The 26,547-nt window shown below is 39.3% G+C and overlaps 1 protein-coding gene across 1 annotated transcript in view; it reads left to right on the forward strand.

Annotated features, from left to right (window-relative positions):
- EFNB2 (ephrin B2) overlaps positions 1-26,166 on the forward strand; it is a 44,784-nt gene extending 18,618 nt beyond the window's left edge. Inside the window, exons 2-5 of the mRNA XM_012440970.2 lie at positions 3,851-4,134; positions 20,121-20,213; positions 20,939-21,052; positions 22,485-26,166. Of these exons, the coding sequence (XP_012296393.1) occupies positions 3,851-4,134; positions 20,121-20,213; positions 20,939-21,052; positions 22,485-22,873 (880 nt within the window). The 3' untranslated portion in view covers positions 22,874-26,166. The remainder of the gene's footprint in view (positions 1-3,850; positions 4,135-20,120; positions 20,214-20,938; positions 21,053-22,484) is intronic.
- The last annotated feature ends 381 nt before the right edge of the window (positions 26,167-26,547 follow it).

The raw sequence follows: 26,547 nt of genomic DNA on the forward strand, positions 1-26,547 counted from the left end.
ACCACTGATGTGTGCTTGGCGTGGAGCTAGACTTTCTCTGGCTCTCCATGTGACGCTCACATGTGCCTGTGTATAGCTTTCTCTCAGTTTCCCTTAACTTCATGGCTTATCTGTGAACAGCTTGATTTTGGCGGCGGCGGAGGGAAGTGTCTCCCAAGGCCAGAGTTATAATTTAATGTGCTGCAGTGAGAACTGAAAAGTATGCAGAGAAAGGGGACTTTTCCTGTCATGGCTTATTGGACAGCAGCGTGTCTTCACCTGTTTTGTGTGTTAGGTCCACATGTCATGCTTAAATGAAGAATATGGGATGTAAGGGGCTTTGGACAGTGCTGAGCCAGGAGCAAGTGCTTCAAAGCAGCTGTGTTTGTATTATTAGTGGTTCTGGAAGTGGCTGATTGCCTTGCATATGAAGTAGAGAGGGATTGTAGAAGACTGCCGATACTTAAAACTTTTTCTGAGCGAAAGGGTCAGAAACTCCATCTGCAGGGCCCCTTGCTCTCCAGGAACACCACTATGCCTGAGACAGCATCTGCAGAAATCCAGTCTCTCCTCCTTGGTGTGTCCTGCCCCAACTCTAAGTGGTTCTGTCTTCAGAATTCCTATCATGCCTGTGATCTGCAAATAGTGGTACTTAATTTGACTTCAGTTTGTATAAATGTTAGCTTCTATGTGTTCATTCCTATTTTTTTCAACTAATACATTATTTATAGAGCTTATAGTCTATGTCAGCCCCTTGGGCATTTAATACTGAATTAGTCACATGTGGGACTTGCCTACCCTCAGGGAGCTAGACTATAAATTCCTAATGATCAGTGATCTCTACTTTTCTGTCACTCACAACGTCTGGCACAAAATACATAGTTGTTACACTCACAGCACTCTTGTTTGCTGCCACAGTGCTTTAGGAAGTGTGAGAGTTCCCGGGAGTCAGAGTCAGTAACACAGACTGTACATCATGAACACATGGCCAGGAGAATGTGGTTCAGGCTCTCAGCTCAGCTGCACTCTGTCCACTGAGAAGCCATAACCTCATCAGTTAAAGGGACTGGCATGCTATGGCTGTTTAGGTATATGCTTAAAAAGTAAACTACTAAAGCACTCAAGTATTGGGGCCTTTTGTATTGATTTAATTAAAGAAGCAATCGTTGTTTTAATGAGCTCTAGAAACAATTACTTTTAAAGAGCCGAGGATCAAATTCTTGCCTTATGTTTTGCCACAATGTGTTCTGAAAGGTGAATTAATGCTTTTGGAAGCATCAGGAATGATGAGTTTTACCGGGATTTGCATATCAAATATGTGTATTGAAATGTGAGCCTCTCTACCAAACTTCTTGTTTTGATAAGCCTTCTCCTGGGTTGCCTTCACTGACCGTTACAGATTTTTAACAAAGTTGGACAGTACACGCTGAACGAAAACTTTACGTCAAGGAAGACCTAGCTCGTTTGTAAAATGAATTAAAAGGCTCATTAAATTATTTATGTGACTTATGCCTCCTGAAAATATGGTCTCAAAGGCAGAGATCCTCGAAGCCCCACCGACCCCTGTGTCACGTGTTCTCGACCTCACCGCATCATTGAGTGATGAGAGTCAAGAGGAGTGACTTGCATGGCCAGGGAGGAAACCTCCTGTGAGTCTTCAGTTAAGCAGGAGAAAAAAAATCCTTATGAAGGAAACAGGATCTTGGGAGCAGTTTGAATGAAGAAAGCGCTTAGTGAGCCAAACTTGAGACATAGGGTGTAATGTGGGAGAGTTCTAAGATTTGCAGTGATGTACAGCTTGGGAGGGGGTGTGATGCATTTTCTTAAAAGAGCTAAATGAATGGTTGAGGAAATGGGTACATCTGGCCTGGTAAGAATCCTGATCTCTGAAGCCTGGGAAGCCCCGAGGGCTTGTAATTTAGGAATACTTCTCCTAACAGTAGCTAACACTTATATAGTGCTGTCTGTGCATGCTACAAAAGGAGCAGATTCAGGATAGAAAATGTTTGGAGCGGTGTGAGAAACCCTAGGCAGGAACCGACCCCTGGTGTTTGTAAACCTTAAAGATGCCCTAAAAAGATCAAGGAATAAGACAGGAGAAAAAGAAAATGTCAGGAAGATGATCAGTTTAATGCTTATGGAGTTGAGTTTGTGCCTACTGCCTGGCATCTTGCCTGAGGTTTGTGACCTCAGCAGCACATCAGAATTACTATGTGTGTGTTGGAGGGGTTGGGGGAGGTAAAGAAATTAGCCTCATCCACAAACAAAAGAAGATGACATTGTCTAGAGAGAATACATTGACATTCAGAAGGTTTGAGGGGATACCACGGAGAGGCTCTCACTGATCTGCATTTGTCAGAAGTTCTAGAGAATTCTTCAACAGTACACACATGGTGGTTTTAAATATATCATTGTTATAAAAATTCATTTTGAGTTCTGTTTCACAGAAAGATTTTTTTTTTTTTTTGAATGGATGAATGACATATGTCCTTGCTAAAGGAGCTCAATTAAAAAGAAAGGGACCACCCCTCTTTTGGGGGTTGTCTAGTAACACATGGCCAAGAAAGAGGTAACAGCCACATACATTTTTCCTGCCAATAAAGAGTGCAGGCTTTTAATATGAATCCATAATATGATTTCTCTTACGTTTTGTGCTGCTTCATAACCACGCTCATCATGCGCTTTTCAGAAAATTAATACCATTCATTAGCATAAATCATAAGCTGTTACCTTGGTATAGGTTTAAAATTGGAGGCGCCCTATCATCCTTGCTTTATCTTTCAGTGAATTATGACCCTGTAGTCATCATGGCTGGTGGGCGTCTCTGGTTAAAGAAAGGGTTGGACTGGACGGATTCAGAGGCGATTCTTTGTTCTCAGGCTTTAATATTTTAATGAGCCTGCAGGCTTGGCTGCTTAGGGAACGAGCTGGGATTTCTAAGTGTGTTGTTAGTGTTAGCACTTGTAGAAGGATGTTCATTAGGAAGTTCTTGTTTCAGTTTTTTAGAGAAACTCCCCATTAAGAAAGAGCTTTCAGCAGCATGGCTAGCAAGAAAGAGGAGAGGGAGGAGGGAGGCTTTTAGCTATGAGCATTAAGGGGATATTGTATCAGTAGTCTTAGTTCTAAAGGTTTGCTTCTAAGAATTAATTGGAGCAAATACATCTCAAGGGAAGAAGAAAAGATTTGTAGAGCAGGGACAGTGGTTGTTGTCCTTGCAAGTAGAGGACTCTTCATTCTGCAGCTGAATCAATACTACAACTAATTATTTCTGGTTATCTTTTATGGGTTTGTCAGACATTTCTTTTGTTCAGTGTAATAAAAAACCCATTGTTTGATCAGTGACTAATTATGATAAGTAATTTGAAACATTCTTGATGAAACTTGTCTGTTAATTAACATCAACAGCAAATGGAAACTAACAGGACAACAAAGTATTAGTGGATTCACTGTTCCCTCCAATTGATGAGATCTCTCTGTGGCATGCCCAATAAACTAGAGCTGCCAGTGGTTAAAAAATAACAAACATGTGGGAAGATGTGACTCACCGTGGAGGAAAAGTTAATTGTAAAGTTACACAAAGGAGTACTGAAATACTGCAAGTGAGGGAGTGGTAAAGAAATGTCAGCAGGTAGCCTGATCCTATGGCGTAGAGTAAGGCAAGTGGTTTCTTTCTGTCTTTCCTTTTTCTTTTAAAGCTTAATTCCAAAATACATTCATCCTATATTGATCTGAACTAAGTGACTTTTGGTAAATAAAAGCGTGAATCTGAAAATTCGTAGTTTGGGATTATTGGCATTGGCTGGCTGTATTGTAACTATCATCAATACTGTTGATTTTTATCAACTCAATGGCTTTTTTTTTATGCTTTTAGATTTCTGCCTGGACAAGGACTGGTACTATACCCACAGATAGGAGACAAATTGGATATTATTTGCCCCAAAGTGGACTCTAAAACTGTTGGCCAGTATGAATATTATAAAGTTTATATGGTTGATAAAGACCAAGCAGACAGATGCACTATTAAGAAGGAAAATACCCCTCTCCTCAACTGTGCCAGACCAGACCAAGACGTAAAATTCACCATCAAGTTTCAAGAATTCAGCCCTAACCTCTGGGGTCTAGAATTTCAGAAGAACAAAGATTATTACATTATATGTAAGTATAATTTTATTCATTTATTTTATAGAAATTAGGATAAGCTATATAGGTTTGTATCAATTTTTGTTTCCTTAAAATTATTCTGGCAAATAATTTGGTGAGAATCTTTGCTGAAAAATTGTCCCCCCCCCCTTTTTTTTTTCAAAGAAACCTTCATTGAATTTGGGACCCTGTGCTACCAGTATTCATTAAGTATACATCCCCAAAGAGAAAAAAAAAAACTCCTAGAATTCTCATAGTATTGAAATAAATGTATTATATGAATATATTCAGCATCTCTACTGACAAAACCATTTTTAAGGACCATTGGTGGATTTTGATAGGTAAATCTTGTGCAATGCCTTTTCTCTTCACCCACCCATCCATCCATTCATTCACTCATTCATTTCGTATTTATTCTGTGGCAGAGACTGTGCTTAAGTGCTAGGGATTCAGCAGTGAACAAAATAGTATAACAGCATGCTTTCCTCAAGAAGTTACCAATCCAGAGAAGATGAGCTCATAAATTAGAAGGATGGGGATGACAGGCAAGGGTCACATTAAAACCAGATTCAGAAGAAAAAGACAAAACTTGCTTTGCTCAGTGAATTACTCTTTTTTCTTCCCATATATATAAAATAGTTTGATACACTGTCTCAGGAATAGGTGGTATGTATCCTTTGGGTCATATCTGAGGCTAACTCATAAGGACGTGAAGTCAGCTGATGAGCACATTTGGAGCCCACACCTATTATGTGCAGATCTCTTGCTGGTATGAGGCCAGCATCATTCCCAGGACCCCAGGTGTTGTTAAAGTCTAGGTGACTTAGACAGCTGTTCACATCATTCAAGCAATGAAGTCTTTTTTCTTAATCTCCTTGGTTTAAAATTATAATTGTGTTGAATTTTCCATTCGCTTGGTTACCATAGATTTCCATTTATTAGGGAACTGCTGTCTGCCACTGGTTTATTATTTGCCCCAAGGTGGACTCTTAAAACTTTAGGTAGGAGACTCTTGGTGATGAAACTGAAACTCTTGCAGCTCAACCTATGAGCTGCACTTGTTATTTTATTTTTTTAGAGACGAAGTCTAGCTTTGTTGCCGAGGCTAGAGTGCAGTGGCGTGATCACAACTCACTGTAGCCTTGAACTCCAGGGCTCAAGTGAGCCTCCCACCTCAGCCTCCAAGTAGTAGCTGGGACCACAGGCATGTGCCACCGCACCCAGCTCAAGAGCTGTACTTTAAAGCACAGAACCAAAACCTATTTTTAAAGCCAACTTGATACATAGAGTAGCTTACCAATAATTAGTAACAAAAAAAAAAGAATGGTAGAGTATATATTTAATAAAGTAATGATGATTATAAAATAAAAATTAAAGCATTCTGAAATGAAACAGGTAGACGGGGTGGTCACGTATACAGAATAATAGGGAAATCTTTGAAAATGTAAAATAATTATCAGATACAATAAATGGAAACTTTAAGCTTTTGGAAGCCTAACAATGTGTTTATATTAGTAAAGACTTAAAGTAAGACTTTTTCAGTGAAAGCTACTATTTAGCATGACATTTACAGGGAATTAAAACTGATCAGATGAATTTATGAAGAAAGTGAATGCCCCTGGGTGGGGCGAGAGAAAGAAGGTAGTGGTACCAGAAGAGTGGACACACTAGAGATTAGATGCTCTCGGGCAGTGACTGCATGTGCCTACCCTGTGGATGCAGCCCAGGTCCACTGATAAGCCAACAGACCCAGAGTCTCTCCCCTTATTTTAGCTTGGGACTTCATAAGGAATGCTTTGCAAATTCTAAGTTCCTACTGAGCAAAAGTGGAATTTTAGTAAACATTGAGAATTTAACTTTTAGTGTGAAATAATAGGCAAGATATGCAAATAAAGAAATGGTTTACCAACATCACTTTACTTAATGTGGTGAACATTTAATAATTGCTTTTTATCAATACATGAGAGATTTGTATTTAGAAGCACAGTTTAATTTATAATTATAATATTAATCTACACAATAATGGCATCCCTTATTTTCTTTTTTTGGCAACTCTTCATACCACACTAACAGGTTCATTGCAGTTACTGAGCTACTCTGGCCATCAGAGCTCTCCTTAGAGTTAAGATTTACCATGCAAAAGCACATGGTAGCCTAGGATAAATGAATCTTTCTTAATATAGAGTTGAGCGTCTCAAGTTTGAAACTATGAGAGGCTGTTTGAATGTTGTTTTGGGGGATTGTCATAAGGGCTGGGTGAAGGACTCAGGGCTTAGAAGTGTGCTAGGAAGTCTTGTTGAGACTTTCGGCAGAGTTGAAAGACTTCCATGATGGCGTAGGCAGAGGAAGGTGTTTCAGATACTTGGGAAAATATAGAAGCCAATTTCTCACCCACCCTACAGCAAAGCTTATTGATCTACAAGTTTCCCTAGAAAGGAAATGAGAAATGCAGAGAACAAATGTTAAAATAGTTTTACAAACTAATATTGGCTTTGTATTGCTTCTTCAAAAGTCCAAAGACACCAAAATAATTAATGGATTTTAAAAAGTCACTACTTTTTAAAATGCGCATGCATATACACAGTCAAGCTCTGTACTGGTTTTTTCGAGATGAAAAGTTTTTGAAGTTAGCAATTTTTATATTAGTACATTTACAAATAGTGCTAGGTAGCTTGATGGAAAGTACTAAAATTTACATGTATATTTTTAACACTTTAAATCATTGGTTCACTTTAAGACAGTAAATAATATTGGCATTTGAGTGGCTTTAATAAGTGTTACATGGGTTTAACCCTAAATCTGTGTCTAGTTGGTAAGTGCCTTTACAATGAGCAGTGTTATAATAAATATTATGTTACTGCGTGCTGATTTCTTTCCATGGAAAGGAAAAGAGATCTGATGCTTTGGAGGCGTGCTTGACTTTACCCAATGAGGAGCAGTCCAAAGGGACTGACTTGCGTTGGGGAGCACCCTGCTGTCTGAGCTTAATGAGAAAGTCACTTTGTTTCTTTAAACTGTAATTTACTTCTCTAAAAAACACTTCTGGCATTGTCATTTTTCTGGCTAATGATGGAGGTCTTCTCCAATTTCAAGCCATCTTATGGTTGAGCATACAAATCCTATATAGGATCACTTGTCGGTGTGGTTTCAAATGGACAGGATCCTCTGTAAATTCTTTAAAAACATTTAATTTGATTTGTGGTGTTACCTGCTTTAAAATATAGTCATCACACTTTTGAGTTTCAGAAGTGAATATTAATTTTTAATTTGAACTGTATTTTTTAAACCTACTAAGTATTCACTAAATCTGCTTAGGAGATGATGTGGCAAACTGGTATGCATCCTCATTAAGTCTTCTCATAGATGGTTATTTAACTTGTGGCAAAATTATATACAAATGGTCACCAACTTACAATGGTTCAACTTAAATTCTTCAACTTTCTGATGGGTTTATTGGAGTATTAAATGCATTTTCAATTTAATGGTATTTTTAGCTTACCTTGTGCTTATTAAGTATCAAGATATAGTCCCACCTAAGTCAAGGAGCATGTGTATATGGGTTTTTCTTCTTGTTTAGAATTGACTTTTTCAAGGGACCTATTTCAGTAATCAGCCATGGACCTAATTTGCATAATGAAATCTTCTAATCTTCAAGTGATCCAAAGATGGAGATACTATGGCCATGTGGTCTGAAGAGACCTTTTCTTTATTATGTTTATATCTTTAACTGCCTTAAAAACAAAGTAGGTATTTTACATAACCTATAGTTATTTTTATTATATTTTTAAAGATTTTTTTAATGTCCAGTGAATAACTGTCTGTTCTGAAATTGCCCATTTTCAAGGGAAGCTTTGTCTTAGACGTCATAAATTCTCTGGTTGATACTGGGAAAGCCTTCCTGTTAGCCTTTATCCATAGAGTCTTCTTTGCAGCACTTTCTGTGCCTGTTTTAGTTTCTTTTCAGAGGTGACATGCAGAGCTGAAGGAGTTGGCAGGTTTGGTGTGTTGGCCCTTTGCAACAGCTATCCTTACCAAGCAAGGTTCTATGGGCTGGTTCTTTGACCTTAGCATAAAACCTTGCAAAATACCCACAGAGGTTTCCGTCAGACTACCAAAATCATGTGAGTCAGAGGTGGATGAAAAGTGAGTGCCATTGTGTTCATACTTTTCAAGTGAACAGTAGCTACAGCAGAGCCGTTAGACAAAGAAAACCATATTAATGAAGCACCTCCCAGTTTAGCTTCATATGGCCTTTGCATTATTTTGCTGCAAATCCACAGCTAAGACACGTCTTGTGGCATAGTCTGTAAGTCATCTTTACTAAGGACTGTTTGATTAAAAGTTGTTCTGTGAGATCCACCCTGTGGTGTTCACGGCATCCCTCTTGGAGGCCTCCCTCACTCTCCATGCCTTGGCAAAGTCTTCCTTGAGACGCTGAATGAGTCTGGAGAAGCTACCATTTCTTAGGGCCTTCATTGGTTTAGTCTTCTATAGCTTTTTTTTTTTTAATAAAGAGCATGTAAAATTGGAAGGCTCTACAAACAGCTTTGCTATTTTTTTAGACATATACTCCACTTCTAAGCAAAATCACAAAATAAAGTAAAATGCTTGCACAAATATAAAGAAACAGTATTCTTAAAGAATCAAAACAGAAGAACTTTAGAGTCTATTGCTTATGTTGTTGAGAGTATATTTGTTTTCTTATTTTTTCTGTCTTTGATTTACTTATTTCTAGGGAGTAGGTTTGGCAAGTAGCACTGAAATGTACTGAATACACTGTTCTTTCTCTAGCAAAATAGTTACAGGAGCTTTCAAATGTCCTCTTACCTATAGATTGCTTTTAGAATATAGAATAATGTGTGGGCTGTATAAAGCGATTATGTGCTTTATTTGATGAATTATTTATGTATGATAAATGTAGCAAAAGCCACATTTCCATCATTACATGTAATCCCATTTGGTGATACAGCAACATCAGCCTGTCACTTGGGTCCTCTGACTGCGGGGTGAGGATTTATGTTTGATACCTTGTGCATAATGGCTGAGTTCAAGCATTTAAACACACTTTTATTTTTAACCTACAGCTGTCATCTTTGTAATAGGATATTAATCAGAATCTTGCTGGAGACTGTGCATTTGGGTGCTTGGGGGATACAGCACCATCACCCCTCCCCCAGTCCAAGATCAACATCATAGGTTGAGAGTCCAGGGTCTAGAAGACCCAAGTTCCTGAGTGCCTTTCAATCAGTAACTTAACCTGTCTCTGCCTCAGTCTCTTCATCTGTAAAGTGGGATAATGGCAGCACCTGCTTCACAGGGTTGATGGGAGTCCAGTGGGGTGGAAGATATAAAATGTGTACTTCCACCCTTGACACCAGATACGTACAGCTAAGAGTTAACTCTGGAGCAGGGGAGGAAGTGTGAGGTTCCAGGCTAGAGGCAGACCTGTGCTGACTGCAAGCTGGAGAGGATGGGCCCACAAAAGCTTCACTGATTCAAAGTCCATCCATAAAATGGAACTCCAAAGAGTTTACGTGTTTCAGTCATGCTGCATAACTTAATTATAAGATCTTCTCTCTGTCTTCTTTGAATGTTATAAAAGCTCTTTTGTCCTTGAGCTTCTTTTACCAAGAAACATGCATTTATATATCTTTTTTGTTCCTGGAATTGCCCAAGCTTGTTAGCAGATCCTTTGTAAGACCCAAAAGAGACAGACAGGGGAGGAGTCTTCAGATACATATAATCATTTTTCCCAGTTTCCATGTCACCAGCCTTGCCAGGACTTTTTCTCAGTTCCCTGTTACAGAAAGAAAATACTGTGTCTTTATTGATAATTTTAGCAGCATCCTAATGTGGTATAAATGGTCCTCCAGAGAAGAAAATATGTCAGAGTTGCGTTATCTCTGAGGCTAGCTGGGAAAGTAGATCAGTCCATTAGTCTGATAATTAGAAGCGTTGTTTCTATTATTTCTTAACATCATGTGAACTCCCTTTCTGGCTGTATTCAAGGTTTTCCCAGTGTGTATCAGTGAGGCTCCTTATTGAATTTAATATGAATAAAGATAAATTCTTTACACTTGAGGAATAAAGTCTCAGCTTCTGCTTAACTTGAGATTATACTGAGAAACTTCTGGCTCTCAGGTATAATGAAGTCATGACCGTGGGGATGTTTGTCCTATGTGGCTCAGTGTGTAAGAGGAAAAGGCTACTGTGGACGGAGACTCTGTTCACATTAGATGACATCACCTAAGCCATCGTGACAGCGGTAATCGGGAATTACTCAGAATAAAACTGCCTTCATTATTTCATGAAATATCCTAGTATCTTCAGCACCTGTATTTATGGCTTTTTAAAGGTTCACTGGGATTTATAAATAGTTGGACAATACTAGAGACCTAGTACAAGTATGAAAGAGGACAAATTTATTTCTTAGTAACATTTAAACATTCATCAAGAAGATAAAACTTTAAAGCAAAGTAAAACACATGAAAATAGCCAAGACATACAGACAAACATGACAAATACTACTTTGAGAAAACTTATTTATATAGTTCTTAAGAGTCACACATTTGTTCCTGAAGTTTCAAATCTCAGTCTGGGTGTTTGATCACTTCGGGAAGTGTTGTGACCTTCACATACGCTTGTCTCACTTTGAAGTCTAGAAACACACGTCCTAGAGCAATTTCTGTCACTGTGAGAAAGCCAACACTGGGAGAGTATGCGTAGCTTAGCACAATTTAGTTGGCCATCAAGTATCAGAGACAAACTCAATCCAGGGCCACTGGACCCTCAGACTGGCATCATTAGTTTACAGCAGTGCCTCCTGGGTCCAGACATCTAAGTGCACATGTAGCAATAGTAAAGGTAGTATGCATGCATACATAGCACACATGTAGCGACAGCAAAGGGAGTATACATACACACATGTTGCATATATAGCAACAGCAGAGAAGCTCATGAACTGTAAAGGATGGACTCGATGCTTGTATCAGCCATTTTGGTACTGACGCTTTGTCATGTATTGTGTAACATATAACTAACTTGCAATCATCTGACCCCAAAGTTGAACTAAGAAACTCCTAGAGGGTAGTAGGAAAGGAAGGCCATTGGGAAAGGTAGTTATGATGGCAATTTGTTAGATCTTATGAATTTTCTTTGTTTTTAAGACATACTCTTAATTCCAGTTTTTTTAGTAAGTCCATACTATTTTGTGTTTTTGTGTTAGCAAGTATTTTGAGCCCCTGAATAGAAAATTGCCACATAATATAGTTATTAAAAATAAAAATCTCTCAAACATACAAGTAGAGGTAGTATGAGACTTCAAATTTTCTCAGCCCAGTATAAGTGCTACAGTTTTGTTGGCTGGCTGGCTGGCTGGCTGGATGGACTGATGGATTGGCAGACCCTCAAGCTGGAGTGTAATTGATCTCATTACAGAGGAGCCAGGCTGGGTGACAGTTCTGCTTTGCAAGTGGCTTTTTGCATTGGTGAAGTAGCCCGTTTTGTTGTTCCTGATGTTAAACAGGAGATGAAGGTATTCTTTTATTGGAGCAAACATGTGGGAAATTGCTCTGGATTCTAAAGCGTATAGAACATGTCCCCTGAACAGAATAAGGTTCATGTGTAGGGCAAATTTAGATAGGGGCACCTTATTGGGGTTACTGCTTGTCTCTGAGTGGTCAAAGCAAACATGTCCATCCAAACCATGGTGCCATGAGAGTGGCACATTTTCTCATCAGCAGTGTTATATTCGAAACTGTCAGCAGACATTAATTCGGTCGCTAGTGAAGTCCAACCACCTAGAGATGAACTCAGCCTCCGTTGGATGTTTTCCACTTCAGTGCTACTCGTCTTGCAATTACTGGGTCATTAATATCATTGCATGCAATTAGTGACAGTAGAATGAGCTAGAGGGTTATGGGATGTGCACCCTCCCCTCCATGAACTTTTTACTCTGACCCTTTCCTAGCTAGACCTTTTCATATCTTGGCAAGGCTGTTTTAATGATTGAGACTGTTAAAATCTTGAGAGCGGGCACTGGATGATGTGCTGGAAATAATTCACTCAAACACATGCTTCTTCGTGGTTCAGAATATTTTCATTAGATATTATCACTATCCTTTCCCTGGGAAGTTTCATTTTTAAAAATCTGATGCTTAAGTATAGCAATATAGACAATAGGGAATTATGTTTTATCTTTGGAACTCTTACATTATTCTTTTCTTTAAAAATGTGAGCTTAGTCATTGCTATTGAAGTGGTCATCTGGCCACCTATTTTTAAAACACAATTCCTCTTTCTTAGTAGACTTTGGTCCATGTTATATTAAGGCTGACTCTTTTTTGTTTGTTTGTTTTGAGACATGGGGTTTTATTGGGGGCTTATATATGGGGGAGAAAGAGTCCAGTGGCGGTAGGCTGGACAAATATCTGCATGGCCCTGAAACAGTGAGCTGGGCAGGAAGACTGTAACTGCTTGAAAACAGCATGTAGTTTATCTATAGCATTTTTTTTTTTTTTTTTGAGACAGTCTCGCTTCATCGCCCAGGCTGGAGTGCAGTGGTGCAATCTTGGCTCACTGCAACGTCCGCCTCCTGGCTCCAAGCAATTCACCTGCCTCAGCCTCCTGAGTAGCTCTGACTGCAGGCGCGTGCCACCACACACAGCTAATTTTTTGTATTTTAGTGAAGACAGGGTTTCACCATGTTGGTCAGGATGGTGTCGATCTCCTGACCTCATGATCCACCAGCCTCGAACTCCCAAAGTTCTGGGATTATGGGCGTGAGCCACCACACCTGGCCAGCTATAGCATTTTCACTTAACACCATCATTCTAATGCCTTCCATGTGGCAACCTTCATTTACTCCAGACTTAGGACCTCAGTCCCTGTACAGTCCATGTTCCACAGGACGGGACGAGCGCTCAGATGTTCCTCATAGACAAAAAATGATTCTCCAGGTTGGCCACTCCCAGATTCCCTAGCTGACACATATTCAGATGTGTTTAAGGCTGGCTCTTTTATGTGAAGTTATTTATTCTTTTACCAGTGACTCTCATGTTCCCACTATATTAAGTTTTTCTGAATTACTGTGGCAATAAGAAACAATCCCATAAAGTATACTAGATGAAAAGCCTTTTTTTCATTTTTTTTGAAATCATGTTGAAGTCTTTTCTTTTTAAACTGAGAGATTCCTCCTGCATAAATTGTCGTAACTTTTAACAATAAGATCTTAGATTTGGAAAGTTATGTTTATCCTCAACAGAATTCATTAAAACTTAAGACTCCAAGGTGTTGCAAGTAATATTTTGAGGGGAAGTGAAATAAACAACTCCATAAATAATCTTACGTGGTTAAACACATCTCTAGCCGAAAAAAAAAAAAAAAGCGGGTGGGGGGCGGTTGGAGGAAGTACTGTCTGATCTTTCTCAGAAAAGTGTCAGTGTGCGTCACTGAGCCTGGAGGGTATGTTTTCTTGATCTGTACCCCCTGCATGTACACCTGCTTGCACGCACACAGGTAGACGCACCTACATGTGCACCTGCCGTTACTGCTTTCTGCTCTTTTGTCTTTTCACTCTGAGTGTCTGTAGTCAGTAACTTTTCAAGTCTGTATTGTCAACAATACCTATGGCCGTGAGTGTCTTCACTGATTATTACTTGACATTCATCTGGTTTTTAATAGTTAAAAGGCCATATGCAAAAGCTGTGATAGAATTTCTCCTGTTCTAGATGTGATGTTTATTGCTTTACTTTGTGACTGTTCTCTCAGTAGACTGACCACCTCCCGCAGTGTCCAAGCCTCACCTGGCATGGTGGCATCTGTAAACTCAGTTCTGTATCCTGGTATCCTTTCTCTTCTCAAGTAGAAGTAATTAAGTAATAGATGTCATCAAAGCCTTTTAAGTGCACATACAAACGAAAACAACTTACCAAAGTGTTTCAAAGGTGTTCCATTTTTAACACTCCTCTTATTTCTGAGCTCTTGGTAGAATATCCTATTATTGTTCATGATGAATATTTGAAATTAGGAAATAAAGTGTACCATTTTCTTTAAGAGCGTCCATTTGTACTTGGTACATTTTCAGGCATATTTCAATGCTAACAAACAGGAGGGGAGGTCTAAATTGTGATTCTATTTTAGAATCTACTTTTTCCAAATTATTCTGTTTAGTGCAGAAAACTAATTAATTGTGTTGCATAGAAAAGTCACTGAGGCTAAGCCAGTTATTACTTCTTAATGCATGATTTACTGCTTTAAATTTTCAAAACACAACCATAGCAATGTGGTATTAATTCAAGTGATTTTTCCTATCATATTAAACAATGTTTTCACAGGTGAAAAACTCTATATCCTACATCACTGATAGTTTATATAGTGTTTTAGCTGTGGCTTCCTACGTGCAAAATAAGAGTTAATCAAAGGTTAATGAGAACTGTCTCATCAAATAGAGGGCTTATTTTGTTTTATTTAAATTAACTTTGCTAAGTGCATATTTCTGCTTGAAAATAATTTCCTTTGTATTTTTCTTTCTTCAAGTGAGGCCATTTAAGGGAGTATACCATAAAACTTTTGCTCTAAGATAAGGCAAATTTGGTATTATAAGATGAAGTGCTATGTGATCTGAAGTAATGCTGAAATTTTTAAATATATTAAGCTAAACAAGAATAATGAGGCCCTTGGAAAGTCATGATTATATTTCTCATTTCTCTCATTTTAAAGCCACAGCGAAAAACACATAAAAAGAAAGAAGTTAGAAAAAAATGAATAAAATTCTCTTTTTCCTGTTGGCAAATTAAATAGATTTTTCTGTTTCAGAAGATCTTATTAATTAACTTTAAAGAAACAGTCATTTATTTTTGGCATTCAGTTAACATTATCATTTCTATGTTTAGAACTTTTCATCTAAGTTAGCATCTTAAAAGGTAACTGTGAAACGCAAGGCATTCAACTATATTAATTTGAGTTTCAGAAATTGAATTCTTAGTTCTAGAGTACATACTTTGAATTGATGTCATGGTGTTAAATAGATAAATCTTAGCTTCCTGGGTTGTATATTCACATTAATTAATTATTTTTATTATCAGCCTTCTTATTTTTCAACTTACCTTATTCGTTTTATTTTGACACTCAAAGATTTGATAGCCCTTGGTAGAATAAAGCAGTAATACAGTTTGGTATGTCGTCGTGTTTATGTTTATTTTAAAGTCACGCTTTGCTTTCCGTGTTGTTACTGGATTATGCTTTCTTTAGTTCCTCGGTTTGCCAAGATAACAGTCTTCCGATCTTCAGAAGTCTGTGTTGAGCTTAAGGAAACTGATGTGTAGGAAGACTAGCCTAAGAAATCCAAATTAGCAAGGCTAGCATGTGAGAACATGCTGGAAAAGAATAGTTTCCACAGATATTGACAGAGAATGCTCATAAAATGCTGTTTGTTTTGTGGTCACATGAGAGCAAGTTGTGTCCAGTGCAGCTATATATAAGGGCAACGTTTTTAGTCCTACGACTCTGTGGTTTTCATGTCCCTGGATGCTGAAGATGTCTCTCTGGTGGACTTCTTTGCTTTCAAGTGTCCATCAGTTCTCTACTCCATCCTGGCCCCATACAAATATGCTACATTTTTAGATAATTTGAAATACCCTCCATAGTATTTTTATTTCTTGGTGCGTCATTCTTTCCATAAGAACTTAAAATTACTTACCATTATTTTGTAGGATTCTTTGTTTCATCCCCTGTTTCAAATCTCTATGCCAATGAGACCCGTATATTGGCACAAATCCAGAAGTTTGATTCTCCATCTGATTAGCACACTCTTACCAATGTGGTGGGCTAAACACAGCCAAGGTGCGGGGCTGCAGCTTAGCCTCCTGGGGAGCAGAGCGGTGAGCATCAGATAAGGGCATGTGAAAATGGAATACTACTTCCTCTCCGTGGGGATGGGCTAAAAAGCACAGCCAGAAATATTCTTGCCCTTTGAGTCTGCTTTACAGTTACTCACTGGTTCTCAGGTTTTTTTCCTACTCAAATAACCAGTATACTCTTCCCAGTGACTGAGAACTACAGATAAGTATAGGTGCAAATAGATGGCAAACCGCAGATGTCGGCTCTGTGGTTTCAGATGTGCTACGGAACTGTTAAGAGGATGTGAAAGGAACTTTTTTGCTGAGCAGTAATTTTTACCCACTGGAAATTAGGCCCTAGAGGAAAGAACACAGTAACTTCTATATGCTTACTACATACAATTAGACCCCTGAAGCAAAAGCTTTTAAGGCAGGCTGTAAAATGCCCATGTATCTTTATTAAGCCTGTTTTCCAACTGGATAGATAAACTTTTCTAGTAATTTTTAAATTTATAAAGTCTATTTTTTTCCTGAGCCAAGGGAAAAAAAATATCTGGGCACTAAAAGCTTAGATATAACAATGTTATTTTTTCTGTCTCTGAATGATTAAATGTGATTTCATCTATTTAGCAATACTATGATTGTGGCTGCATTAGATAATGCTGATAGAGAGATACAAAGAAAAACTAAGTATAATGAACTAACAATTTATTTTCACTCTCTCTCTAAGTTTAAAATTCCCAGTACATTCAAATGAACAATGAAAATAATTGCAAAATTGTCTTCTGAAATGGAAATAGATTTATTTCCAAGCATTAGCAATTTCTTGTTATTTTTAAAAATCAGCCACTAAGCCTTTCCGAGCTTCTTGGTGACTGACTATTGCAGGAGAAATCAGAATATTAATCTTACGGTTTTCTTTCAGAGTTCGCTGCCAGGAGGGAGGTACAATTGGGATAGGAGACTTTTTTTTTTTTTTTTTTAACCTGTGTCATTGTTCAAGGAGAGGGGCTGGAACCTCAGCATAAGAATTATACTCCATGATGAGAATGTAGCAGGGAGAGGAAAGGTGATTTTCACTATGGGAAGTTATACTTATGTCAAATATAAAATAGACTGAAGTCATTTTGAATTGAGTTATACTTGTAAAGTTTACCTTCTGGAGTTTGTTAGTTCCAGCGTACTAACTGGGTTAAAACAGAGTTATTCATGACAACTCAGATCATTTCTAACTCATGGCAAAAATCTTTTCTGGTGGAACGTGTAACAGCATTTTAAATGCTCCTTTATAAGCAGCCAAGCATTTTGGATATTATATTATAAATATAATATTATTTTATAATATTAGTAGTGAATTTTTCAATAACTTCAGTAACCTTTGCAAGTCACAAGTTGACCTAAAAGGAAAACAATCAAACCCTCGAACATAGCAGAAAAACTGTCCTCACTAAGACCATTCAGCCCACTTTTGCTCACCACCCTGCAAGCACCGTCCTCCAACAAGCAGTAGCCTGTGGTTTCTGAAGAACCTGCAAAGGCAGCATCTGTCGATTTTTCCTTATTCAACTCTAAGACTTGAAAGTTTCCCTCCTCCCCCCAACCCTTTTTTTTAAACTAAGAAAAAAGTTGTTTCACTCTTAACAGTGCAAAGCAGTTCTGTTCTTATGCAACGCAGCCTTCCTCCTACTGTCTTGTAGTCTGTGGATGTTAAAGTATAGATTGCAATTGAATTTTAATACTCTAGAGATTGTATATTTGTGGTTGTCAAGACATCATTTTGGGTAAACCTAGGGAGCTCCACACAAAAGCATTGATATTCAGAAAAGGCATTGACCTACAAATTAAAAGAAAAAAAGTCAAATAATGTGCACCTCTTGTGCTTCCAACTTGACAAAGTAGAAGTCATCAGTAGCTTCTCCCTCTGCAGACGCAGTTCTGAATTCTGTTTACAAGTAACTGCCCTACTGTGCCTGTCTTTCCCTTTCTGGTATTCATTTAATTGTTTTTCTTTTGGATCTGAATCTTTGACTTTATTTTCCCCTCAAGATTAAAATAAATAAAGGCATATTCCTCTCCTTTCTTTTCTGGGCACTGCCCTTCAGGTCTCATTTTGTCATTTTTCAGCTTAGTGTTGAAACTTTTAGCAACAAAAAGTAAGTCATTTTAACTTTGAGTTTGAGGGCACTTTTGCATGTAGGTTCATTTATGTGCATGTGAGTTTAAAAACATTGGGATTCCACTTGAGTACCAAACATTTTAAACTATCAGCCAAATAGAGACATTAACTTTTCACTTTTTCTATATGCAGACATATCCTAATTTTTTAGAAAAATCAAATAGGAAAATTCTCAACAATTAGTTGAAGATTATAGCACTGCTCTGAAATGGTCCAGAAATAGGGTCTGCTCATAGAAATCCATACTGTTTGAAGCTTTGGGAGGAAAGGATACTTTGAAATTTAGGCACATATTTGGTGGAGAGAAAAGGGAAAGAGCAGAATGAATCACTGGAAAAAAAGTTTTTTTTTTTTTTTTTTTTTTTACACAAACGTGTACGGAGTCTATAGGTATCTTGCTTTTTTTAACCTGTCTGCCAAACATTTTCTTACTAGTCTTCAGTGTCTGTATCTACAGATACTGTCTGCTTCTCACTACTCTTCCAAAACTATTATTATTATGGCAACTATTGCTCAGGTTCCCAGGAAAAATGTAACACCCACAGTAAGGGAAGAATGAGATGCGACCGTGAGACTGTAAAGTTTAAGCAAGCACTCAGAGAATCACGGTGATATTTATGCACAGAGGAGGCAGCCTTTGTTTTGAGGAAAACAGTGAAAGTAAAAGTTAATTTAAGACCACAAAGACAGGTAAATAAGTGCCTTATTTTTGTAGTTAATATAATTTCCATGGAATGCATATTTCTACTGTAAATGCACATAGAACTTGTTTGCTGACCTACTATTTGGAAAACAAACAATCCCATTAAAAGAATGTCATTGGGATTTATTTTTACCAGAAAAGCAATCCTTTTTTCAGTCCCTTGCAGAGTACAATGTTACAAGACAGAACTCTGATAATCCAGTAGAAAATGGACTTAAGTTGCAGAAATGTATATGAAACACTTTTGTTCCTTGCCCCTTGAACTTTAGGGGAATGAAAATGTCTAGCACTCTCCACCTTCTTTTCTCTCCTGGAACTCGAACTGTAATTCAAAGCCTGTTTCTCATTAAAGTACCTGGCAGCCTATCACTTTACAGCTTTAGTTAGAAAGCTATTCAGAGACCTCGCTGGTCTAAAGAGACAGAACAAGGATGTGCTTAAATAGAGTAGAGCATAGGCTGTTAAAAACAAAATACAGAAAAGGGTAAAATAATTCTGTCCTTCCTTCCACTTCTCACTGCTGAGGTAGAAAGGGAATTCTGTTGCCGAACACCAGCAAGTGGCTGGTAAAAGTCCCTACTTTCTCTCCAGGGCTGCCACAGAACCCAGAATGAGTGGTGGGCATGTGTGTTAACCCTCCATTCAGCCAGAGTTTTCCCACAACAGGTAGATTGGTTGAAGAGGTTGACTAAGGTTGACATTGGCAGTAATAATGCGTGTGTTGGAGGAAAAAGGGGAGGTTTTAAAGACCTGAATTCTAGTCTACTTCTTAAAGAAGACAAGGGTTGTGGGAGGCTCCTGTTCTAGTGTTTACAGAACTTGGATGCTTGACAAACAGAGCGTCAAGCTAATTGTTCTTGAAGCAGGAAATCTGCAGTGGAGGAAGCAGGTGTCGTGGGATGATTACCACGTTTGGAAATGGCTGCATTAACTATTTTGCTCTTTGAGTTTGGCCCCCAAAGAGTCAGTAGACTTTTTAAAAGACCATCCCTTTTATTTATAGACTAATATTAAATCAGTCATTCGTGAAGGAAGGAGAAAGTGCCTAAATAAATTTGGAACCAGATAGCGCACATGCGGCAGTGTTTCCGATATCCATTTTTCTTTATTTCTTTTTCTTTTTCTTTTTGGCTTTCAGCATCCCCATACTTTCAGAAAACTTGTGACTAAGACTGAATTCTTATTTTTCAAATTGTTTTCAGACATTTCATGTTCATGTAAACTTGGCTTATTGATTTCCTGATTTTTCTTTATTTTTTTGTTTTGTCCATTTTATTTTTAATCAGCTACATCAAATGGGTCTTTGGAGGGCCTGGATAACCAGGAGGGAGGGGTGTGCCAGACAAGAGCCATGAAGATCCTCATGAAAGTTGGACAAGGTAAAGACCATCTGCTGCTTCGTGACGCCACTGTGACCTGGTGTAGCCCCCAGCTAGCGTGGTGCTAATGTTGCCGACACTCACCTTCATTCGCTCTTCTCTTTAGCTTTCCAAGCAAACCCTTCTGCACTTTGAGCCACTGACAGATTTCCTCAAGTCAATGTACTAAGCTTTTATTGGAGATCTCGCTAAGAGTTAAGGTCAGCAAGGTAGAATGTCTATTGCCATGTGTAGATAGATAGATATTTCTTTTTAAAAAACAAAACACCTCTTTGGTTCAGAATCAAAATATCCAGAATGAAAACTAAAAGCTTGTGCAGTTTTGCTCATTTCTGAATCTTGGCTACGGAAGATTTTTGTTCATTGTGCCTTTTCCAATATAGATAACCTATTGTGCAGAAAGAAAGAATTATTCTTCTAATTAAAAATTGGTATAGTAGTCAATCAAATTGCTCAGTTAAATTGAAATGTCATCTGCAATGCTTTGCCTGCCAAATGCAAGAATCCCTATAGTTTCCACAGATGGCCTCACGATCTAAACCTCTGAAATAACTAGTACAACCATTTTGTTTTAAAAGAAAAATTATATTCTTGTATTTCACAGTACTTTGCATAAAGACTCTTATGTTCATTGCTATTCATGCCTGTTGAAATAAATACGCAGCTCCTAAAGCTAGATCTCGTCAGATGTCTGTGCCGTAATTAATCATTTGTTTTTCATATAGATGCAAGTTCTGCTGGATCAACCAGGAATAATGATCCAACAAGACGTCCAGAACTAGAAGCTGGTACAAACGGAAGAAGTTCCACAACAAGTCCCTTTGTAAAACCAAATCCAGGTATAGCAGTGTGATCTGTGTGTATGGAGGTCTGTGGGTACCACATTCTTAGTAGCATCTCAAAAGGTAGGGCAGAGTCTGAGGACTTCTTACCACTTAGGATTAGCTGGTCGTTACAGTGATCAGGAATCTTTGCTCTCAGTGAGTCAATATTAATTACACTCAATAAGAACAAAATAACTCATTCCAATGAAAGTCATACATTCAAAAGAGGAGAATTCATGAGCTGTAAATGCCAGTCATTAGAATTACTCTGTCAGGCCAAAGGTTTCATTGGCTGACATTTTATCAAGCTGGTTGTCAACACCAGCTTAAAACTGCTTTTAATGTATATGTAATTAATGTGCTAATCCCTCATCTAATTATATCTAATCCACTGAGGGCCTAATTGATCCTCTTCTAAATTTTAGATGGTAACATTTAAAAATATCGCATAATAGTATTTTTTCAGGTGGTTATCGTTATTTTGTTTTACATTTTCCATGTAAAAGAAAATAGTAAACAGGTCCCTGACAAAAGTGTAGAACACCAGATAAAATTGCCCGTCATTGACCTTCGTTTTCTTAACAGTCTTGAAATAAATAGCTCTGTATTTGTTACCATGCTAATGAATGTTTTATAGAGGAGCTGTTGAGCACACATCAGCAGTTTTGTATTAGGGATCTGTGTGCTTGGTTGGTAGTTGTGCGAGTTTATCGTCTGCAGCAATATTCCGTCTCTTTCCAAGAGTCAAGGAGGGAAGTTGTTATTTCTAACTTTCAATGACAAGATGTGTCAAATTCTTGTGACAAACTGATAAATGGATAATATAATGATGCCAGGCAATTTTTTAGTGCTTAACATTTGGGCTGGCGGTCTGTTCAGTGTGAGAGTTTCTGCTGCCTTCCAAATATATTTTAAGTGTAAATCAAATAATACAAACGAGTTACAAGCTGAACATTTTCCCAGGCCCCCTCACTCCTTCCGCGTTCCAAGCTGTTCTGCCAGGAGGCAGGGCTCTTCTTTAGAAGGCAGGCCCTTTGAAGGTTCGCATGAAACACCCTTTCTCAAAGGAGGCAGAAGAGCCATGCCACGTGAACGCTGTCCGCTGACCTGGGGAATTGGCCACTTCCTTTTTTCTTCCCTGCCGCTGCCCCAGGCTGGCTAACACGGGTTAGAAGATGAAGCAAGATCAAGGGCTGGCTGCCACCCACAGTCTGTGTTCTTGCTGGATAATGGTACATACACACAAAGGAAACCCTGTGTCTGGGAGGACATGAAAGTGCCCCCCAGAGATACCTCTTGTTTCTACTTGTGTTGAGCTCCTCGACGAGGTATTGGCTAGGCAAATAAGCCTGGCTTGTTTTTCACAGTTCTAAGGGTCATAAAAGCAGTCCGTCGGCACCGGGACAGCAGTGACCATCGCTGACGTTTCCTCTCTCCACGTCTGCAGGTTCTAGCACAGACGGCAACAGCGCCGGACATTCGGGGAACAACATCCTCGGTTCCGAAGTGGCCTTATTCGCAGGGATTGCTTCAGGATGCATCATTTTCATCGTCATCATCATCACGCTGGTGGTCCTCTTGCTGAAGTACCGAAGGAGACACAGGAAGCACTCGCCACAGCACACGACCACGCTGTCGCTCAGCACGTTGGCCACACCCAAGCGCAGCGGCAACAACAACGGCTCGGAGCCCAGTGACATTATCATCCCACTAAGGACTGCGGACAGCGTCTTCTGCCCGCACTACGAGAAGGTCAGCGGGGACTACGGGCACCCGGTGTACATCGTCCAGGAGATGCCCCCCCAGAGCCCAGCAAACATTTACTACAAGGTCTGAGAGGGACCCTGGCGGTACCTGCGCTTTCCCAGAGGACACCAACTGTCCCGATGCCTCCCTTGAGGGTTTCAGAGCCCGAGTGCTGGAGAACTGACTGAAGTGCAGCACGTGGGGGAGAGAGACACTCCTTCTCGGAAGAGCCCGTCACGCTGGACAGCTTACCTAGTCTTGTAGCATTCGGCCTTGGTGAACACACATGCTCCCTGGAAGCTGGAAGACTGTGCAGAAGATGCCCATTCGGACTGCTGTGCCGCGGCCCACGTCTCCTCCTCGAAGCCATGTGCTGCAGTCACTCAGGCCTCTGCGGAAGCCAAGGGAAGACAGTGGTTTGTGGGCGAGAGGGCTGTGAGCATCCTGGCAGGTGCCCCAGGACGCCATGTCTGGAAGGGCCGGCTTCTGCCTGGGGCGCGTCTCCCCCGCAGTACGTACCGGACTTGTCACACGGACCTCGGGCTAGTTAAGGTTTGCAAAGATCTCTAGCGTTTAGTCCTTACTGTCACACTCGTTCTGTTACCCAGGGCTCTGCAGCACCTCACCTGAGACCTCCACTTCACATCTGCATCACTAATGGAACACTCGTTTCTGGAGTCCCCTACTCCAGCCATTTGCAGCAGCAGCTTCAGTCCAGGGGTAATCCGCTCCTAGAAATTGTGTTTGCTAACACGGTGCCCTTTAGCCAGACGCTAGGCTGTCTGCGAGGAAGGCTGGGAGTTTGTAGAAGGAGGTGGGGCTGGGGGAAGGGCTGGCTGCAATTGCAGCTCACTGCTGCTGCCTCTGAAACAGAAAGTTGGAAAGGAAAAAAGAAAAAAACCAATTAGGTAGCACAGCACTTTGGTTTTGCTAAGATTTAAGAGGCAAGTAGGAGACACAACAGCACACACAGTGGATTTCAGTGCTCGGGAGGCAGTCACTGTTATCAAATAGCAACGTGCAGGAAAAAGAGCCCCTCTGCATTCTGGGGAACAAAGACGGGGATTGTTGGGAAAGGGGCAGGCTTGGAGGGAGGGAGAAAGTAGGCCGCTGATGATGTATTCGGGCAGGACTGTTGTGGTACTGGCAATAAGATATACAGCTCCGAGCTGAAGGAGTCGGTCTGCTTTGGGTGATGCTTTAAGCAGACTCAGCTGCTATACTTATCACATTTTATTAAACACAGGGACAGCATTTAGGAGAATAGCAGAGAGCCAAATCTGACCTAAAAGTTGAAAAGCCAAAGGTCAAACAGGCTGTAATTCCATCACCATTGTCGTTATTAAAGAATTCTCATCTATAAAAGGTAGGTCAGATCCCCTCCCCCTAGGCACCCCCCCCCCACCCCGATTGAGCCTTATGACAGACACTTCGGTTTCTGGCGGTGCTGTCTGGTGCAAGGGCTGCAGGGTCGGTACTGATGGAGGCTGCAGCGCCTGGTGCTCTGTCACGGTGAAGCACACACGGCAGACCTCTTAGGGTCCTTAAGACGGAAGTAACTGACGATGTCCGGGGGAGAAGGAAGAGAGGACGTATTTATAATAGGTATATAGAACACAAGGGATATAAAATGAAAGATTTTTTACTAATATATATTTTAAGGTTGCACACAGTACACACCAGAAGATGTGAAATTCATTTGTGGCAATTAAGTGGTCCCAATGCTCAGTGCTTAAGAAAACAAATTGGACAGCTACTTCTGGGAAAAACAAGATCATTCCAAAAAGAACAATAATGAGAGCAAATACAAAAATAACCAGGTCCTCCAAACGCACCTCACGGAACCGTAGACTAGGAAGTACAAGCCCCAAATTCCAGGAAATCGATGTGACTGCATCATATATTTCACAGTGACAAGATGTTCCGGCATCTATTTTCTGCGTTGGCTTTTCCCTTGCCTTATGGGCTGAAGTGTTCTCTAGAATCCAGCAGGTCACATTGGGGGCTTCAGGTGACAGTTTAGCTCTGGCTCCCTCCTCCTGTCCTCCCCCACACCCCCTCCCTTCTGGGAAACAAGAAGAGTAAACAGGAAACCTACTTTTTTATGTGCTATGCAAAATAGACATCTTTAACATAGTCCTGTTACTATGGTAACACTTTGCTTTCTGAATTGGAAGGGAAAAAAATGTAGCGACAGCATTTTAAGGTTCTCAGACCTCCAGTGAGTACCTGCAAAAATGAGTTGTCACAGAAATTATGATTCCCTATTTCCTGAACCTGGAAATGATGTTGGTCCAAAGTGCGTGTGTGTATGTGTGAGTGGGTGTGTGGTATACATGTGTACATATATGTATAATATATATCTACAATATATATTATATATATCTATATCATATTTCTGTGGAGGGTTGCCATGGTAACCAGCCACAGTACATATGTAATTCTTTCCATCACCCCAACCTCTCCTTTCTGTGCATTCATGCAAGAGTTTCTTGTAAGCCATCAGAAGTTACTTTTAGGATGGGGGAGAGGGGCAAGAAGGGGAAAAATGGGAAATTGTCTGATTTTAATGAAATCAAATGTATGTATCATCAGTTGGCTACGTTTTGGTTCTATGCTAAACTGTGAAAAATCAGATGAATTGATAAAAGAGTTCCCTGCAACCAATTGAAAAGTGTTCTGTGCGTCTGTTTTGTGTCTGGTGCAGAATATGACAATCTACCAACTGTCCCTTTATTTGAAGTTGGTTTAGCTTTGGAAAGTTACTGTAAATGCCTTGCTTGTATGATCATGCCTGGTCACCCGACTTTGGAATTTGCACCATCATATTTAAGTGAAGATGCTGTAAATAGGTTCAGATTTTACTGTCTATGGATTTGGGGTGTTACAGTAGCCTTATTCACCTTTTTAATAAAAATACACATGAAATCAAGACAGAAATGGCTTTTCTTACCCAGATTGTGTACATAGAGCAATGTTGGTTTTTTATAAAGTCTAAGCAAGATGTTTTGTATAAAATCTGAATTTTGCAATGTATTTAGCTACAGCTTGTTTAACGGCAGTGTCATTCCCCTTTGCACTGTAATGAGGAAAAAATGGTATAAAAGGTTGCCAAATTGCTGCATATTTGTGCCGTAATTATGTACCATGAATATTTATTTAAAATTTCGTTGTCCAATTTGTAAGTAACACAGTATTATGCTTGAGTTATAAATATTTTTTCTTTCTTTGTTTTATTTTAATAGCCGTCATAGGTTTTAAATCTGCTTTATTTCCACATTGCAGTTAGCCCCAGAAAATGAAATCCGTGAAATCACATTCCACATCTGTTTCAAACTGAATTTGTTCTTAAAAAAATAAAATATTTTTTTCCTATGGAAAAAGTGCCTTTAAAGTACTTTCCTTCTTTTCTTTTCAGTTTTTTTTGTTTGTTATTTTAATTTGCCTTCTTTTACTCTATTTCCCCAAAAATTGCAGTAATCCAGAGACTTCTGTCCATGGACACGTATGCCCACTTTCCAAATCAGGATGTGCACCTAACAGAAATGTTAATTTTGCTAAGAGCCATGAGCTCATTAGTTTCCCCATAAAGCCACTGAACTCACATTTCAAAAATAATATATAATTGTATGAGATCCTAATCATTCCTCAACAGAAAATCTCCCTGGTTGCACCTGAATTGCACAGTCGGAATAGTTTACTAGGTTAGTTGTCTCAGGAAAAAGAGGGAAATGTACTCTAAGCTTACACTTAATTCCAAATTG

The sequence above is a fragment of the Aotus nancymaae genome, unplaced genomic scaffold, assembly GCF_030222135.1.
Source record: "Aotus nancymaae isolate 86718 unplaced genomic scaffold, 86718_ANA_hifiasm-v0.15.2.pri h1tg000044l, whole genome shotgun sequence".
Lineage (NCBI taxonomy): Eukaryota > Metazoa > Chordata > Mammalia > Primates > Aotidae > Aotus > Aotus nancymaae.